The sequence below is a fragment of the Coenobita brevimanus genome, chromosome 47 (genome assembly GCF_032717465.1).
Source record: "Coenobita brevimanus isolate Jiangsu-jjx chromosome 47, ASM3271746v2, whole genome shotgun sequence".
Taxonomy (NCBI): domain Eukaryota; kingdom Metazoa; phylum Arthropoda; class Malacostraca; order Decapoda; family Coenobitidae; genus Coenobita; species Coenobita brevimanus.
Window position 1 is genome coordinate 1,742,472 of NC_137000.1, and position 21,139 is coordinate 1,763,610.

Here is a 21,139-nt window from a genome sequence, read left to right on the forward strand (position 1 = left end):
ATAAAACAAAAAACGTTACAATACATGCAAGCGGGCTGAATTTTCATAGCATTACAGGATTTCTGAAAGAGAAATATAAGATAAATCTGTATCTTCAAAGGAGGAAAGGAATAAATTATTATATTCCAAAATATAGTTTTAATACTCAACTACCAGATCTAAATACAGTGCCAAAATGTGACAAAACACCGAAAACAACTGCAGAAAAGACTGTTTTTTTCTACTCCTGTAAGAAGAATGACTATGGTGGAGTGCAAGCATCAGCCAACACATGAGTGGGCGGTGCCCAGCTTCGCCACAAGAGGGAGGTCAAGGGTGACCCATAACAAGCAGCAGCTGAGGTGGAGGAGGGAGAGGGGTAAGGTTTCACACCCAACTACTTGCAGCCTATATGTGCTATCAACAACAAAAATTCTGCTGCCTCTCCTGTTTCTCTTCACAGAATCTGAAAATCAAATTGGTGAATCTGTAGCTACTGACACTGATGACTTTATATGGCAACAGATCATTACTGCAGATTCACCAGACAGGTTTCCAAATTTCAAGGGGAGAGAATTAGGGGAAGGAAGAGGACCTGTTGCTAATTGTGTGGTACCACCTCTGAGATTACCAAGCCCTGCTGAGAGAGATTTAGGACAAAAATTCTGTTTTTGAACTGCAAATTCAAACTACAGGTATATACAGGTATTTAATTTACCTATGATGAGTACTGCAGTCACAGTTTCCTTTGGTATGCATTATCAGCGGGCAATTAACCTTCCTTAGATATGCCAGGATGCATGAAATATCTTCATCTGCTGACTGTCTCTTAGCATGGGTAATTTTACGGAAAAGAAAGAAAGGTCAAATATAGTGCAAGCATTACTCTTTGAAACCTTTTCATGCACTGCATAACTCATTATAAAAAAAAAAATCCTTTACAAATGTTCATGCATCTTGGTTAAGTTCTGTCTTCCAAATATACAAAGAATTTACTGTACTTCACTGCACGGCAAGTTATTATTAGTTCAGTATTTACAGTTTTATTTCCTATCATGAGGTTTCTTGACAACTGTAATAATAACTTAAAAAGAAAATATGCTATGGATGTGAAACAGTAAACTGCAAGAAAAATAACTTTTACTGCACTGAAAAACTTCTTATTATTTCTTGAAGCTTGTATGAGTAACTTGGCTCGTAAAAAAATGTAAAAGAAGTCAGATTATGGGAATACTGATGCACAGAGGTCATTAATGTAAACACCAATATTTGCTAAGTCTCAACCTTCCCCAAAACAACGACCCACAACAACCAACTTATTTCCAGGTCCACAATGGTAGAAACACATTGAGATGGTTTGGCCATGTGGAGAGGATGGAAAGTGAGAGACTGGCGAGGAGAGTGTATGTGAGTGAGCTGGAGGGGGGCGGAGGGAAGGGGAAGACAAGGATGAGATGCAGGGATGGAATGGAGAGGTATATGAGAGAGTGGGGTGTGAGCTGGGGGCAGGGCAGTGAAATGGCAGGGGACAGGGTGATGTGGAGGCAATTTGTTTGTGGTCACCTCTTAAGGGATTAAGGTGTCTGGCAATAGATAGATAGATAGACAGACAGAGAGACAGACAATGGTTGTGCTGTGTGAGTAGGGATATGTGGAGAACAAACTTTGTCTGATGGTGTGACTGGCCCAGGAATCAAAGTCACATTCCTCTGTTTCCAAAAGTGCTAAAATTGTCACTGACTTTCCCACTGACATCTGAAACATTATTATTACTGGTAAACAGTAATTTCTCAATATATTTGTCTGAGATAATATGGATAGCAAATTATTATATAAAGTATTTAGTGAACTGCTGAGTTTGGTAGGCTGTTAACTAGCCTTCATGTACAGTGCTTCATAAGTGGTGGTCTGGTTGACCAAAAGATTAAAAATATTGTAAAAATTACAGAAAACCAATTTTCACACCCTTCTCTGTCACAGGACAATTACAGGTATATACAGCGTAAGACAACTCTTGACCCAATCTAAATTAAAAAGTAGACAACTTTGTGTGTATCATTACCTACATGACAACTGCACAGTACAAGGTAAGTATACTGTGTGAACGTAATGCCCTGTACTGTATTAGCATCAGCTTTGTCTCATAACCTTTAATGTTTTGTACTACAGCAGCCTTGCTTCAGAACCTATATCTCCATGGGGGATAATATAAAACTGATTGTTACTATCATAATTTTCACCATCCAGTAATTGTATACAAATCTTCATTAAGATGACATAGATACTTAACCAAGTAAGCACTGACTTCTTCACAGCCCTGTAACTGTACCTGTAGCTGTATCAGTCCAGATTAGGTTCATCGCAATGCCATACCTTCTCTGCAGAGGAAGAGTAATAGCCACAATGAAACTTTTCCTATGCAAGCAAAACATTAATGGGTAAGGGGATGTCTGTAGGAAGAATGATGCATGTGAAAGTGGACCTGTTCTATTAGCTAGGTTTCTGTGTATCAGAGCCTGCATATGACATCAGTAGAACCAACAGGGTGGGAACATATGTAAACATATGAAAGGACATACTACCAGCATTTACTTTAAAGGTCCACCATGGCATGAACTCAAGCCCTAAGCCTGAGGCACACATATCTATCTATTGCCAGATCCCTTTATCCCATAAGGGGTGGCCACAAACAAATCGCTTCCATGTCACCTCGTCCTCTGCCACTTAATGGCCCTGCTTCCAGCTCAAACACCCCTCTCTCATATATCTCTCCACTCCATCCCTCCATCTCATCCTTGGCCTCCCCCTCCCTCTCCCCCCTCTATCTCACTCACACACACTCCTCATTAGTCTCTTGCTCTCCATTCTCTCCACATGGTCAAACCACCTCAATGTGTTTCTCCTAATACATCTCATCACATCCACATCCACACCACAGTGGTATTTCACTTCCTCATTCGTCACTCTGTCTCTCCATGTAACTACACATGCTCCACTCAAATAACTCATTTCCACTGCTCTCACTCTTGACAGTGACACGGTAAGTTGAACTGGGTGGGCTGTGACGGTGGAGGTGGTGATGCAGATTGCCAGGGACACCAATGATATGTCAGATGAGCGGATTATGCAGGAAGTTGAGCAATAAGACACGGACAAAGAGGAGAGGGAACAGCTCGAGGAAGAGAGGGAGGCCAGACCAGCAGGTGAACCCAGCAGTGAAGTTTTAAGTCAAATCCTGAGTCGAGCTGAGTCTCTCAAGGAGTTCATCTTTGACAGCGATCCTTCCCTTGCAAGAAGTAATGACATGATCAAGCAGATTGTTGATGTAGTCAGCGTTTACAATTGTATGCACACCGACCAAGTAAACTGCTGTAAACAGTTGCTGATCACTCGTTACTTCGCCAGACAAGCTGCCACTGGCTTACAGATTATTCTTCGACAGCAGGATGAAGAAGCTATGGAGGACCTAAAAAGTGATGTTTGGAATGTTGTTAGTGAAAGAGACTTTTATGGATTTTAGTATGTGTTCTCCCCCTCTACCTCATCTCCGGCAATGTGTGTCTGTTCTTCTCCTCACATAAGGTACAGTACAATAAATAAAAAATGTCCTATTGACCTAATGTATTTTTCATTACCATATTAATGCATTTAGCAGGTTTAAATTGGGCAGAATAAAAAAAAAAATTTGCACCAAAAGGGGGAAAAAGTGGACTTTGGGCAGGGGTGTGGAAGGAAATAGGGGTTTTCAAGTGTCTCTGTAACGCGACTTTTGCCTAACACGAGGTCAGTGTGGAAGCAAATACCCGTGTTAGGCATGGCCAGACTAAGGGGTCTTTGTATGCAGCATGTGTTAGGAGTGTGCTGCTGTATGGTAGTAAGACCTGGGCAGTAAAGGAAGAGGATATTCACAGGCTCAAATGTACAGAAATGACAATGAACAGGTGGATGTGCAGTGCATCCCTGCATGCAAGGCCTGGGGGGGCTGGGTTTACGATGGTAGAGTTCAGAGGTAGGATGGGACTGGAGTGTATTGATGTTGTGATGAGGAGAGGTAGATTGAGATGGTTTGGGCATGTGGAGAGAATGGGGGATGATAACTGGGTGCAGAAGGTGAGAAGTGTTCATACTGGGGGTGGTGCTGTAAGGGGTAGACCGAGAAAGACATGTGACGAGGTGTTTAAGTGTGATCTCAGGGTTAAGGGACTGAACAGGGAGGCTGCCAAGGATCGTGCAGCATGGAGAGCCGCCATTAGGTGACCAAGATCAATGCATGCAAGCACGTTGGAGCCTTCAAAATATATATATATATATATATATATATATATATATATATATATATATATACACCTGCATCCAAGTTACAAAGCTGCCAGCCTGATAGCACCAGGCTTTAAACCCTGGTGCAGGCAGCAGATGACACTCGACTCAAGTGTCCATCCACCCTTTGTGGGCTGCAAGGTAAAATGTGTACTTAAGGTAATACCTAGGGAGGTAACAGTGGTAAATTGGATGATGCACTGGCCTTGTATCACAGACAGTGGGAGAATAACCTGCTACAGGCTTAAAGGCCTAAGTTATGGAGAAAAGCACCACAGCTACATGCCTCATGGTGTCTGCCTCACCTTTACTTTTACCATTTGCAAATGTCCAACACTGTTACCCAATATACGTATAAAAGGTAAATTTACAATATACATTTTTCAATGATCCCTGACAATTTTTCCTTAAACTGATACAGTACAGTTGTGCCACTGCATGCTGTAATGAAGCTTCACCACAGCACAACAAAGGAAACACTGTGTACTAATTGTTATCCAGTAATTTATAAAAAAAAATGAACCCTATTGCTAAGGATGAATTGTAAATATCTGATATATAAACAATCAACTTTAAGAAAACTCAAAATCCATCAATCTTCACACAATCATGGGTATACCTGTATAAAACAGTTACTTACGAGGGCAAAGCAAAATCATGCACAGAAAGGCAGTAACTTGCAGAAGCACAAGCCAAGCAAGAACCATAAATAAAAGCAAAACATAAGTATGCACAAAAGAAATCACTGCCTTGAAAATCAAGAGAAAAAACAATAATTACACTCAATCAAACAGAGAAAACATTAAAAATACAATCAATTTACACTAAAATTTGAAAAATTAAGCACGGTGTTAAACCACTGTTCAGTCATGTTAACGTACGGACTATGTGAGAATTCCACTTGGCTTCACAAGATGGCGGTAAATGAGATATAGTGTGGTAAAGTTTTAGTTACTGGGGGCACTTGACAATAAACCTCTGGACCTAACCAATCTAATATGCCCTGTCTCACCAACACAAGTAAATAATGTACTGTAGTCCTATTCCTCCAGTGCAGGCTTTGGCATGATGATGTGAGAAACAAGTTAAAGCCAAGCCTATCCTGCAAGAGCTTATTATGAAATATGGCATACGTACATATAATAATGAAGGAAATTTGGGTTTGTACTTCAGACGAAACAGGTACCCCCACAACTAAACTTTAGCGGCATGTTTCTTTCTCTATTTCTTAGCAGTTTTGTACTGATAAATGGTGAACCCTAGCGCATGTGCGTGTGCAGCAGAAACAAACTGTGACTACGTTCAGTTCTACTTGAACATCTTTGGATAATGTCCCACTGGCAATATCGTGAGTACAGTACTCATGCTCAACAAAACACATGAGTGTTGTTCACTGCTCTTTTCTTGATCAAAACATGGAGAAAACTGCAGCAAGCTTTCATTATTTCACAAAATAATCTCTGGCTAAATAAAGATGATAAAGCTCAAAACCTAATAAGATGTTAAAAGAAAATACTGTACTGTAGTTGTGATCAGTATTGTTCTGGTACATAAAAATGAAATAATTGCAATTTCATTCTAACAATTATGTCACTGGCTTGTGAACTGGATAAAAACAATCTAAAAGAAGTCGATCATGCTATCTAAGCTTATGTTATATCAAAGACTAAAGAGATAACAAATAAAATAATATGAATGATTTATCTGCATCATGCTCATGTTGATTACTCATACATCCTACATGTGTAAGTATTGTAATACCTGTAATTAACTGATACTGGCTCTTTGGATTTCATTGTATGAAGATTAATTAAAAGATATATTTATTCATTATTTCTCATTTATTAAGCCTTATTTAATGAAAGAGGTAAAGAGTTGCAGCAAGTATAATTTAGATGTGTTATCATGAATCAATATGGTATTTTATGCAATGCAGTGCAGCAGGAAATAAAATAGTGAGGAGGAAACAAGTAACAGTATATTTATATTTGAATGATAATGGCTGCAGACAGTAAAGGTCTCAGAGTGAGATCTATGTACAGTGTTCATCCCAGACAAGGTCCAAGGCACTTTCACGCATACCCATATAAAGTACTGTAAGTCCTCATTATAAGCTGTGCATGTTTACATCCATTTTTATTACGTCATCATCATCATCATCATCTTCATCTAGACATACTTTTCCATGATGGTGTGGATGTGGATATGATGAAAAGCATGAGGAGAAATACAATGAGGTGATTTGGCCATGTGGAGAGCATGGAGAGTGAGACTGACTAGGAAGGTGTATGTGAGTGAGGTGGAGGGGGAGAGAGGGAGAGGCAGACCAAGAATGAGATGGAAGGATGGAGTAAGGAGGTATATGAGAGAGGGTGGTGTAAGTTGGGGGGAGGACAGCAAAATGGCTGAGGTAGGGCAACATGGATGGAAATTGTTTGTGGCCACCACTTATGGGATCAAGGTGTCTGGCTGTAGACAAATAGATAAATATACAGAGTCTCTTAAAAAACGAAAGGCCCCATGTCAAAGGCCACATCATTATCAGTGGTCACACTGATATTTTCTTTGCCAGTGTTATGAAAATCAATAACTGTCTGCAAAAACGAATGATCTATTTCTAATGTAAAGTTATAGCATCAGAATATAAGCAAGTTTTCAAGCAAACTCTTGTGACCTATGATTCCATTATATCACAATATGAATATCTGGCTTTCAGGTCAATTTTCATCAAGCATTTCCACTATATAACAATAATATTATTGAAAAAATATATTGCATTGTACTGGCATTTTTCTATTGTGTTTTTCCCTTCAAGCATACAAATACTGAGCATGATTTTACTGAAGAGGAAAATGTGCTAAATATGCAATAGCTATTGGAGATACAAATGACTTTCAATCAGGAATATGGCCATCCAATATTAGGAAAGTTGTGTGTATTGTGTTAATTACTAATTCTCAGGAGGCTACGTTAAATACTGTACAATGCACTGTACTACTCACATCCCTAATAGCAATACTGTCATCATTATATCTATTTATCTACCTACACCCAGATGTTTTAACCCTGGAGGGGGTGGCCTCGGACAAACAGCCTCCACACTAACCTGTTCTCTGTCATCAGGCTGCCCTCCCTCCTACTCATACCACCCTCATTCTGCTGCCTTCAATCAGTCAGCACAAAAAGGTCTATCCTGAAGTTAAACAATCAGACTAGCCTCAGTGCTTTATCTTTTCTCTTTTCACCTTTTTTTGTGAAGTGACGAGCTTTGTTCTCTCCACAAAAAGGTCTAACCTGAAGTTAAAGAATCAGACTGGCCTCAGTGCTTTATCTTTTCTCTTTTCACCTTGTTTTTGTGAAGTGACAAGCTTTGTTTTCTCCCCTGCACCATGATAAATGGTTTCAAATCAGTTCTTCCTCCATGCAGAGAGGTCATGCCATTCCCAAAATGAATTTATCTATCATGAAATATGAAAGTTTTGTAGTTTGCAATTCTTTTAAAAGTTTGCCTTTAAAATGCCAGAGAGTTGTATACTGTCCACAATACTTTTATAAATTTGCTTTTAAAATGCTACAGAGGGAATCCAGACAGAGTACATCCTTTTCTTAGTTCAGGCCACTTAAAAGTCTCATTCCTGTTTTAAAGTACTGTACTTAAATATACTGCTGATGTCCATCCATCCACCCATCATCCAATCCTATGCTGCCCCATAAGGAGCACAGGAGACTGGGGCTAGGCAGTTGGTCCCGACATTTAAGTTGAGAGTGACCAACCTCACTCATCCTTGAGTGGCATTACGTGAGCAATAAACCCCAACCACCCCTTGGATATAAACCTTCACTGGCTCAATTCGACTGGAGTGCAATAATTACCCACTAAACCACCAGGTGCCAAAATTTGGTTATATGGTTACCACCCAGTGTAGTAAATGGTTTCCTGGTGTACAGGAAACCATTTGGCTTGTCACTCAGTGTAGAGTCACCCACAGGCAGAAGAGGAAAGAATGAAGGAAAGAAAGACAGAAGAGCGAGTGTAAAGTCACCCGTAGGCAGAAGGACGAGGAAAGACTGAAGGAAAGAAAGACAGAAGAGGACAGAAAGAAAGAAGGATGGAGGGGAGGAAAGGGCAGACCCCTGAGAGCAGCACTACATCAAGTGAGTGGATGGTGAGCACCTCCACCTACCACAATCCTACTGACAATAAACTGTGCCAATGATATATACATCTGCATATCATACCACTATTTCACTGATACAGTACAGAAATACAACAATCAAACTGTATATGCATACATATGCAAAATACACATTTTATTAGGACAGTACAGTAATAACATTTGCAATACAGTAAACTCTCAATTATCCATCATTGCAATATCCGGCCCAATGCAACATCCAGCGCTGCTGGCTCAGCCTCTATTAAAGCAATATCTGGCATGAAACAAGACATCATTGACAGTCCTATGCAATATCTGATGTTGTGGTATATTAACTGGTTCATAATCAGTAGCAAACTGGCGCTATAATACTGTATTACTATATTGTATCAATATTTTATTGTATTTTATGTTTAGTTTTCATCTTTTACTCATGGAAAAGTTTTTAGGATAGAGGATCAAGGTGGAGATTAACACAACAGCCGGCTCAATGGAGAATGTTGAGCCAATGGGGGGATGCTATGCAATATCCGGTGTTTCAAGTTATTCAGTGTAGGGGTTGGCTGAATTACAATGGATAATTGAGACTGTACTGCATGCACTTTCATCTATGCCCAGCTGTGCCATTATGATTAAAAAGTGATGCTGACGAAGGATTAATTCAAAAGACAGCAACACTCTGGAGATTGTAAAGTGATACTATAGTGCACAGGTAGTAGTGCATATACATCTATCTATCTAATGCCAGACACCTCAATCCCGTAAGGGGTGGCCACAAACAAATCGCCTCCATGCCACCCTGTCCAATGCCACTTCACTGCCCTGCTCCCAACTCACACACCTCTCTCTTATATACCTCTTCACTCCATCCCTCTATCTCATCCTTGGCCTCCCCCTCCTTATCCCCCCCCTCTATATATATATATATATATATATATATATACCTAGCACATACAGTATATATATAGGTGGCACTCATTTCTTTACATAGTGTAAGGAATATATATATATATATATATATATATATATATATATATATATATACAGTAATCACTCCAATATCCGACGTAATAGAGCCATAGGTAGGTCCGGTTATTGGTTTTGTCCGGATATTGGGCCCCAGTTTATGGACTTGTACTTATGGACCCTAACTCAGAGAAACACCTATACAACTCCCTCTGGACATGCATAGCACCTATTTAAGACCCAAATCACACCAATAAGGCACATAAATGACTGAAATAAATGCAAAAGAAACATAAAATGAGGGTTTAGAAGTATGTTCATACATTAATAAACATTCTGGTACTTATGGACCCTAACCTAGCCTAACTCAGAAAAACACATTCCTTCTGCACATGCATAGCTACTAACACCCTATTCACACCAATAAAGGACATTAAAGAGTGAAATGAGGTAAGTATAGTAGGGAAAAAAGTACAGTATGAAACATTCTGGCTACTTACAGCAAGTCCCTGGCCACCTCGATGAATAACCGCCTCCTCTCGGACTCTGACAGTAAGAACGATTTCCTGAAGCACTTGCAGTACACTCTTCCTGAAGTCTTGCGCTGAACTTAGTCAATAACACACAGAAGTCCGTCCTCTTCACAGTGTTCACTTTTGTCCAAATTATGCTCCATTGTAACTTAGTGTTGCACTTAAACTTTTCCCAATTTTTTTAAATTTTCCAAAGCCAAAACAAACAAGTCTATTTACGTTAAATTTCTTTTCTACTGAGTCTTTTCTCTCAACTTTAAATCCTTAACACAACACACCATTTTTTTCACTGCAAACACTCAAAATTCCCGTGTGGTCTAGTGGAGAAGTTCTTGCTGTTTATTCACTGTCAGAGTCCGAGAGTATCACTGGCAGGCGACCTAGGGGTGCATCGCTGGGTCGTGGTGATGGCGTACCCACTGCAGAGGACTCTGAAGAAAGCTGCAAACTCATGTCGAGCTGTGACTCCACCATGGCTGATGTGCTGGGCTGTGGCTTGGAGCATGAGGGCCTGTCTTGTGGAGGTAACGGAGTGGAGCCAGGGCTGGGCACAGCGGGGGTCACGGGCCTGAAAAAACTGTCAATGGTTGATTGACGCAATGACCGACGATTCTGACGATTGATGATGCACTGCCTGAAAGCACGCACTTCCTCCATGAGTCCCAAGGGCCCCATCTCCTAGTCGCAGTCCGGGTGTTCTAGGTAGTCTAGGACAAACTCTAGATGTTCCCAGAGTGCGCTCAGCTTGGGGATGGCTGGAGTAGTGTCCTGCTGAGAGGAGTCCGCATCATCATCGCCTTCCTCGTCGGAATCTTCAAGCTCGGTACTGACACCAGCAACCGAAGATGCGATCTCGATATCAGACAACGTCTGATACCCATGATCGCCCTCGTCGTCATCCAACCACTCACGAACATTGTCCACATCTACATAGTCGCCGTGCGTACGTAGCCGTGCATGGAAGTCATCCACGTCAAAGCCCAGAAAATCGTACTCCACATCCGTTCCGAGAAGCAGACGAGACCAACCATTTTCAAGAGTTTTCACAGGGACTTCCTTCCATGCACTAGCCCAGTTGTACAGCGCAGACTTGATGTTGTAGCGGCGAAGGTTTTCCAAAGTCCGCTTGCCTCGTGTGTCCTGTCCCTCCCTGCGCTTGTCCTCGTCCTCGAGAACAACCATCCCCTTGTCCAGGAACTTCCGACGGTATGGGCGCTTTGTCGCCACGATCACTCCTTGGTCCATTGGTTGAATGAGAGCAGTCGTATTAGGTGGCGGAAACATGCACCTAATACGGCCATTTACAGCAACCAAGTCCTTGTCGCACGGGTGGGCAGGTGCATTGTCGAGTAGAAGGAGAGCCTTTACCTGGTCGTGCGGGATTCCCAGTGTCTTCGTCTGGTAATGGATGACCTCCTTGACGAAGTGACGGTGAAACCAGTCTTTGAAGATCACAGCTGTGAACCATGCCTTCAAAGACTGGTACCAGATGACAGGAAGGACATCCATCACCCCACGAAGGCACCGAGGCTGCTTTGCACGGCCAACAACAAGGGGCTTAAGCCGGTGCATGCCGTTAGCACTGGCACAACACAAAGCAGATATCCGTTCCTTGGAAAGCTTGCAGCCAGGTACACGCTTCTCCGTCTCCTCGGCTAGAGTGTTCGTTGGCAGCGAGCGATACAATAGGCCAGTTTCGTCAGCGTTGTAGACTTGACCGAGAGTTAGGCCCTCCCTGTCGATCAAGCCTTTCACCTTGTGCCGAAACTTGTCAACTCCATCCTCGTTAGCGTCCAATGCTTCGCCACGTGCTTTACGGTTGGTAAGGCCATGTCGCAACTTGAACGCGAAGAGCCAACCCTCGGATGCCTTGAAGTCTAGGGCGTCGTGAAGCCTGGCGAACTTCTCAGCAGCAGCCTTCAGCTCCGTTCCACGTACCATCACACCAGCAGCACGTTGCTGTCAATACCAAATCAACGTGGATCGGTCGATTTCTGCAAACTTGGGGGTAAACATAACCTTCCTTTCCATGTTGCGTTTGCTTCTCGACGAGAAGTCAGCCGTGTACTGCATGAGTTTGTCTCGGGAACGCTTGATATCGAACAAAGTCGACCGGGCCAGGTTGTACTCGCGGAGAATGCGGGAAGAAGACCAACCCGCATCCACTTTCTCCAATATCTCCCTCTTCTTTTCCAGAGTCAACACCACTCTCTTCCTTTTCTCATGTGGCGGGGCCATCATCACACACACTAAGAGGAGGCCCGAGAGCAGCAGGAGGCCCTGCAGCAGGTAGGGCACCACCACAAAAGCGATCACGTGGGCAGCCATTACGAGGAGCGTACACTCGCGGTGAGAGACAGGCGGGAAGTGGGGAGGATGCAGCGGCGCTCTATCGGACGTCGGAGGAATGACGCGCCAAAACAATGCTCTCCCGCGGCGCGCGCGGCAAGTTCAAATTACGGACGGGATTTTTTTTTTTTTTTTTTTTTGTGTGGGGGGGGGGGGTCCGCACCATTTTGGGAATGTTGGATCCCAGGACGATTAGGTCCGGGTAGTGGGGATGTTCGGTTACTGGGAGTCCGGATATTAGAGTGATTACTGTATATATATATATATATATATATATATATATATATATATTTCTTAAACTGTATAAAGAAATGAGTGCCATTATATTTTCAATTTCAGAATTAAACAGGAAAACTGTATGCTAATTCAGGAAGGGATTCAAAGGACATTTACCATCTACCAGCATAGCACGACAGCAAGTTAGAATTCATATCTGAGAATTCAAGTTTGCAGAGGAAACATTAAATGATGGTACTGTAGTGTTTTCTATCATACAGACAGACAATATAGTATGTCTTTGGATGTTGTGAAATTCAGCTTTTGAAGAGCATGCACATAAGAACCCCTACTGAGCTTAGGCCATATTATCAAAATATAGTGAATGTAAGAGCCCTTAAATTTGGTATGTCATTTATGGAATACCTGTGCAATTATCATTAGCTGTGATTAGCCTTCATCCCATTTTACAAAGTGTAGTCAGCAACAAGACAGAAAGTTCAGATATGTCAATTAATATATGTTTAAGACATTAGTACTGTATTATTATTAAATCCTGTACTAGGGGCTTCTCCACTAGTACACTCAGTTTTAATTTACAGCTGTTAGGTCCCAAAACTCTTCACAATGCTACCAAATCAGATGCTCTGTCCCTTCAATCCAATGATGTATGTTTCATTATATTTTGCTACCTTCAGGCCAGTTTATTCAGAACAGGAGTGCTGTTTTGAATGAGAGTTATTAGGTACAGAGAGAGCTATTATCAATTCCTTCACTAACAAAATTTTCTGCAACTGAATATAATCATCTGGAGGTATCAAAAATAAAATATATCACTGAACTGAAGGGTGAAAGAATGGCAATTGAAAATATTGATGGATCGAGACACTGTACCAGATCTCTCTCTCTCTCTCTCTCTCTCTCTCTCTCTCTCTCGCAAGCATGTGGCAGAGTGTAGTTAAAATGTAGGGAAGACTTGTAAACACAAACATACTAAACCTTGAGTGATAATCCAGCGCAAGAATATATATGAAGTAGTTAGGTGTGAGATAACAGGGGCCTCTCTTCCTCCCTCCCCAACACATAGTAGCTACATGGGTTACTTTCTTTCACAGAACCAAACTTCTCCTTGCTCTGTTGGGCCCTCTTAAGTCACTTACATAATTACTAATGCCTTGGCAACCACTAGGGACATAACTGAGGTTTTCAGTTTTATGTCACACATCCACAATTACCATAAAAAGGAAGCACACACAAATAAACAAACATAGTAAAAGAAGCTGACAAACAGAATGACATGCAAGTCCTGAATGTAAGATTTTTGCATTAAAAAAATGTCCAGTGTGATAGCAGTACCCAATATGGTCTTGTACTGACAACAGGATGAAGTCCAGTCCTGCAGTGAACTAGTCATGATGATGATGATGATGATGGTGACTAATACTTATCCATTATATCTACTCATACTGTATTGTTTGGAGATTTATTTGGACTAAATTTCTGAGATACCCACAATAATAAACACAAATTAATTTTCTACGGGTGACACAAATTAATTCTCTAGGAGTGACACAAATTAATTTTCTAGGAGTGACACAATGTGATTCACATCATATCATGCTCATATTCAAGAGATTTTGTCTGTGGTTCTTGAAAATGATGAGCAACTCACACATGTGTAAAAGCGAACCTCATGGGTATTTACCTTATATATATATATATATATATATATATATATATAAATGGGGGGCTACTGTACAGTATGATAATGTACTGAACTTATAAAGGCATATGTCTCTTGAAAGAAAGATGATAAAAATAAGGGTATGAAACTTATTGTGCTTGAAAATATGTAACAATAATGGAGAAAGAATGAGAAAAGGAAACTATTACTATCACTATGGACCCACTCACAAATATGCACACACTCCCATGACAATTTCAAGTCCACTAGTGTTTACCTAAGGCATTGAAAAAGTTTCTCTGTATAAATGCAACTGAATTATTACTGATTCATAACAAGGTGACTGCTTAACATGAGCAAGGGAAAATAGGCAAGAGGGGAGAGAACTTATTGACTGACTGCTCGTACTTGCGAAGAAAGGAACGCTTGTGACCTCCCCCTTTGCGACGACGCTGGGGGCTCCCATGACGACAATGGGAAGGGCATCAAAGTACGATGAATGGGGTCCAACGGCCAGGATGGGGGCCTCCTTTGGATGAGCCTGGTGGCCCTTGACCTGCACCAGGTGGAAGCCCCCGGCAGTGAACACCCCTCGTACCCCCCAACGCACCAGTTCCTTCATCACACTGCCAACACCGCTGAAGTTAGTCATACTATCTACTTCAAAATCTCTCACATTCTATACATACCTGAGTCACAAATTATAGTACAGGAAATATACTTACCACAAAATATTTCACATTCCACACACACAGCTTCATTTCTGAAGTAATTCTGCTTTTGTCACACAAACACATTCTATGATCATGTACACACAACTTTTTGACAATCTGCATACAACTAAAAACAAGGACGAGAAATATACAGTATGATATTCCCGGAAATGAAATCAACACTGTACTTCACAGGTAACAAGAAGACTAACAATGTAGAGCTACCAGTCTTCATCTATGTTCAAGATCCTATGACCAGGAAAAAATTATTTATCATATACATATTCTACCGTACCTTCACGTAGCCAGAATTACTGCATGTATTGTATTACTATAAATTTATTGTGGCTTCAAAAAGACTCTATGTTAACTTTCCGTACAGGACTCAGTTATAGAACATGGCTGTTTGCAAATCTAAAGAAAATTTTAAAAGTAACCTGGTTTGCCACAGAAGTTAGATTCCACTGGAGTGATTACTGCTAACAGGTCAGATCTGCCCAACCCTTACCTCATCCTTTGCCTAATTTCATGACACACCTAGTGAATGCATTTGTAACATCCTAAACACGTACAAATCAAGAGCACTGTATTTCATGACTATCACTGATTGAGTAAAATGCTATGGTCAAACAGAACCGAAATTAACACATACACACCCTTCAAAACTTTTAAGACTGACATGTGCTTACCTGGAGTCTTAGCTTCTTGAGCACAGTAACATCTCTCTTTGCAAACTAAAGCATCACATTCAGTGCTCATCTCATTACTGACTTACTGGGACACAAGATTTCTGTGCAAATATAGATTTTAAACTGCTTTATCTGGTATCAGCATTTGAAAAAGTGTAGTGTGGTATAGGTATATTGTTTTTCCTAGATAAGAATAGGTCCTTGGGGAAGGTCATTAATGCAAAAGGGTAGGTTTTCATTAAAAATTAAACAGAAGGTTACAGATGTGTTACAACAAGACTGAAGACTGACCCGTGCCTGTAATGATCATGCTGACAGTATGGGTGTACTCACACAAATAATGGTTCAGATCTCTTCCACTGATTCAAATACAGCCAACAATTCTGCCAATATCAGCAAAAAATTATGACATCTAAGAATTTACATTACTGTCATGCAAAGCCTGCTTATTAATCATAATATTAATCTGATATCTAAGAATTTACATTACTGTTATGCAAAGTCTGCTTATTAATCAAATTGTTAATCTGGTTAGTTTGATGTTACTGGTGCCATTTATTTATTATGAATCATCACTATATAAATATCAATTTAATAAAAGTACAATCATCCACCTGACATCACAGATCACCTTAAAACCCACACGGAATTATAAAAGCTCATGAAATTCATTACAACATCTGCAAAAGTGATTTGATCCAGTACCCTTGGGTTTATACGTACAGTACTTGTTTGACATGCATGTTGGAAGGTTAGGTCACCTTGGACAATACTGACCATCTGCACTAAACAAATGCATTATAAACAGGATTTCACCATAAATGAAACTTATGAAATAAATACGTTCTTGAAATAAATATAATGGTAAACCTTTCAAAAATAACTATTACAGGTATATGGCTTAAAAATATAACAAAAATGTAAGATTTTTCTACTTATCCTGTGAGATAAATACAGTACATCAAAGAAAACCTCACAGCGACGCTTGGCTGACCTACCCAGAAACTCACCTGATGCAGTACAGTACCTTACAATATCAATCAAGAAATACATAACTTCCTTCATCCATATGTGGTGTAATCTGAGTTTTCCTATTTACAGCAAGGTTATAAGTACTTATTTAAACCTTGATTTACAGTATACAGAAGAACAGATGCAAGCCCATCATCATCTCAATAACATCTTCAGAATTCATGAGCACTATGAAACATATGGTGTGGCTGTACTGTAATATTGCACAACAGGCATATAGCAGTGAAATTTACCATGTTCTTAAAGCTAATTAGTTACTAAATTCGCTGGGAGATATGCACATACATTTACAACAAATACAGGAATAAGATTTTTATCACCATGAGATCAAGCACTAGGGTAATCAATATCCACGTGGTCTAAACTCCAATATAAGGTACACATGGCAAAGGATGGCTGACTGTTAGAATCTCATCTGTCTGGCTATTTGTCTATCTATCTATCTATCATGGCCAAATGTCTTAATCCTGGAGGAGACTGCCATGAACAAATTACAGTACCATGATTTCACCTTGTTTTCCACCATCCCGCTGCCTCCTTCCAATTCACACCATCCTCACTCATATACCTCTCAGCCTATCTCTCCACTTCATCCTCAGAGTCCCCCTTCCCTTCTCCCTCTTCATCACCTCACTCACCTATATGTCCTTGTCAATCTTTCACTCTTTATTCTCTCCACATGGCCAAACCTTTCAAGGTATTATTCCTAACACTTTAATACGTACTAGTTGAATAACTAACAATCCTGGGTAGCAAAGTTAAATGTATTCATATTCTGTATGTTCATATGGTGTAATAATCTATTGAATCAGATAATGTCCAGTATTTTTAATGTTGCTACTGGTACAGTAGATCTGTTTTCATCTGACAAAACTGGACCATTCTCAATACAGGTACAGTACTAGAATAATAAGTCATGGTTTGCTGGTGGCAACCATCATCCACTCACTTGGTGTAGTGCTGCCTACTTCTTCCTTAGCCATTATCATTCTTTTTCTGTGCCTGTCTTCCTCTCTTCCTATTTCTCCCATCTTTCCTGTCACTTCTTATTGCTTTTCTTTCATTTACAGGTGGCTTTACATTGAGTGACAAGCCAAATGGTTTCCTGTAAGCCGGGAAACCATTTACAATGCTGGGTGGTAACCATATAACCAAACCATAAGTGCTCCCTATGTGTCAGCAAGTGGGTTGGTGAAGGGTGAGCACCCCTCCCTGTAAAACAAATAACTCAAAGTCAAATGGCCACCCCTTATGGGATAGTGGCATCTGGCAACAGATTGATAGATAGATAGGTTACAGGAAATTCACTGACTATTAGGTATGAAGTAGGATGAGGTAGTAATGAGTTTCTTCTGTTACTTTTCAAATCAACTCTCCAATCTGACTACACTTAGCCATCAACTGAGCTGAAAGAGGTAACAAATCTTTGCCGGATCAGAATACACCAACTATACCTTTATATGACTTAATTCAGCTTTGGGAGAGAGATCATATAGTGAAGGGGTTAATGGACACTGTTTCTAACTCCATCACTACAATGGTTTCTCTACACTTACCAAAACTGTAATTTTTCAACCTCTCCTCTTCAAATTATCATCACAATTACCACCATAATCAACACTATCCTTCTTTATCATCAGCTTCATCACCAAGCCTAAGCAGTCTTACATCATCCAGCTTTCATCACCACAAGTTTCATTTCATCAGCAGAAACTTCATCTATTTACATAACCATCAAACTCACCACATAATCATTACAAACATCACCATTCATCACTACTCTTCTTCATTATGTATCTCACCACCAAGCCTAGGCAGCCTTACCTCACCTAGTTTTCATCATCACAAGGCTCATCTCATCAGCACAAGCCTCATCATGTCCACCAGGCTTGATATAAGCCTCATCTCATCCACCAGGCTTGATATAAGCCTCATCTCGTCCACCAGGCTTGATAATACCTTGCCTTTGTGCTCCCCTGTTTCGGGTTAGGAGGCATAATGTACAAGGGAAATGAAAGCAAGGGAGGAGGGAAGACATAGGTGGAGAGAGAGAGAGAGAGAGAGAGAGAGAGAGAGAGAGAGAGGAGGGAAGGAAGGAAGGAAAAGGGAAGAGGGATGGACAGAAGGAAAAGAGAGGAGGAGGAATGGAGAGAAAGGAAGGAAAGGATGAGGAATGGAGAGATGGAAAGGAGGAGAAGGATGAAAAAATACAGGGAACAAGATATGAAAGAGGGGAGAAGGAGGGAATGAAAGGATTGAGGGATTAATGAGATGGAAAAAATTTAAAGGGAGAAGAAAATTTCAAGGAGGGAGAAATACAAAAAGGGAAGAGGAAAAATATGAAGCAAGACAATGAGACAGGAGGAATAAAGAATAAGAATGAGGGGGAATGAAATATGAAGGATATATAGAAGTTATAAAGAAAGAAATCGCGCAGAGATATGTAATAGAGTGGAGGAAATTATAAAAAGATACAGATGAAAAGGGGATGGGGGAAACGATGAGATGGGATGAGATGAAGGAGAGATTATGGAGGGATGCAAGAGGGAGGGGGGGAAAAAAATAGAGCAGAGGGAAATGAAAGAGAGAAGGGAAACAAGAGGAGGGGGAGGCCGCACCACGAGAGACGGACTGACAATGACAGAACAAAAGAGAATGAAAGACAGGAGGGACAAGAGAGAGAGAGAGAAAAAAGTAAAACGGCTGAAAGAGGAAAAAGTTAAAATGGCTAAAAGAGAGAGAGCAGAAATGAGAAGACACGAGACACACAAGAAAACAGTGCATAGAGAAAAGGAAGAATGAAAACAATGGGTGCAAACTGAAAGGGAAAATGAACTAAATAAACATGAAAGGGGTGAAAACATAAAGGATGTAGGAGTAAGGATACCTGTATGCAAAAAGAGAAGAATAGCAGAATTCATACACTTTCCTGTATTATTATATTTATTAATTTATTTTTAAAAGCTTACTAAGAGGGATGAGAAAAGGAGTAAAGGGGCGGAAGAGGAAGGATACGAGATAGAGTAAGGGTGGAGGAAGAAGCAAGGGGGATAGGAGAAGGCATATAGGGAAAGGGAAAGATAAAGGAGGCTGCAAGGGGAGGAAGGCGTCTAAGATATTGACAAATTGATTGGACTGGCATGTTTGGTGCTCTGGGCAGAGATGAGGGCTCACAGGCGCTGTTGATTTGATGTTCACGCTCACCACTCGGATGGTTGGTGCATTTTCTCACATTTTTTTTTTATAAAATTTTTTTGACACGTCTTTCTTTACGTGTTTTTCATATATATGTTTTTATGCTTTTCAATATTTTTTTTTTTTTATATACTGGCATGTGTTTTTTTAGTAAGTGTTTTCTCGGATGTTTCTTTTGGATTTCTTTTTTCGGATACGTGTTATTTGGATATATGATTTTTTGGATACGTGCTTTCTTTGGATATGTGTTTTTGGATGCTTTCTGCCAAGTTCACGTTCACCTCTCTGATGTATGCCTTGCTTTTGGCTACGTCTACCACAAGCACTAACATTATTTTATTGCGATGGTTATTTTGAAGGATGAGACTTTACGCGAGGTGTCAGAATGGATGAGAAGTGGAATAGTGTGCTAAGAAAGGAGAATGGAGTGAGGACAATACAAACAAACAAGGTGATATAAGTAAAGGTTGTTATACGGAGAGATGCAAGAGGTGTGATGTGGGGTGAAGGTGGGTAGGTGTGAGGTGGGGTGAAGGTGGGTAGATGTGAGGTGGGGTGAAGGTGGGTAGGTGTGATCGGTGATTTGGTGCAGCTATAGTCAGGACCAGTAACGTAATAACATCCCCGGATTACAGAAGCACCTATCTTGTGGGGCCTCTCTCTGACGTCATCTCTTTTTCACAATCTGTCTTGCCTGTCTCTTTCTTTTTAGCCCCTTGAACATCTTTTCGTTGCTAAGTATTATGGCGAAGATCTATCGTTTCTCTTATTTTCCTCTGCCATACACATTTGCATTTCGACTATTTTTTATTTTATTTTATTTTATTTTATTTTTTTGCTAATTTTGCCACGTGGTGTAGGCCTACATGTCACTCACTTTTTGTATTTGCTAATCACCCCACTAACTTCTCATTGCCTTTTAACTTTTCATGTTTAGCCTTACAATGCATTTCTTTTCTTTAATGGCCATTACTCATGTGAGTTAAAGAAACTTTCAACCACCTTTTCCTCACAAGTTCATTTTTAGGCATAGACCATTCATATTCTCTTGTACTTTATTTATGCAGTTTATATCATTATTAAAAACAGATAATTACCAAACCTAAAACATGTATCCGAAAAATCACAAATCCAAAAGCACGTGTCCAAAAAAGCACAAATCCATAAACACGTAAAAGCACACTGAAAGAACGCGCGTAAAAAACATATGAAAAAACACACCACCTTCAAAAATACTGAAAAGAAAGAGATGTTGACTTGGGGAGTCTTCTAACGTCAAAAGGACTGCATTGCAATATTCGTTTTCTTA

At 40.4% G+C, this 21,139-nt stretch overlaps 1 protein-coding gene across 1 annotated transcript in view; it reads right to left on the reverse strand.

Moving 5' to 3' along the window:
- Positions 1-21,139, reverse strand: part of LPCAT (lysophosphatidylcholine acyltransferase) — a 109,072-nt gene that overhangs the window by 22,957 nt on the left and 64,976 nt on the right. Inside the window, exon 3 of the mRNA XM_080271641.1 lies at positions 14,610-14,827. Within this exon, the coding sequence (XP_080127767.1) occupies positions 14,610-14,827 (218 nt within the window). The remainder of the gene's footprint in view (positions 1-14,609; positions 14,828-21,139) is intronic.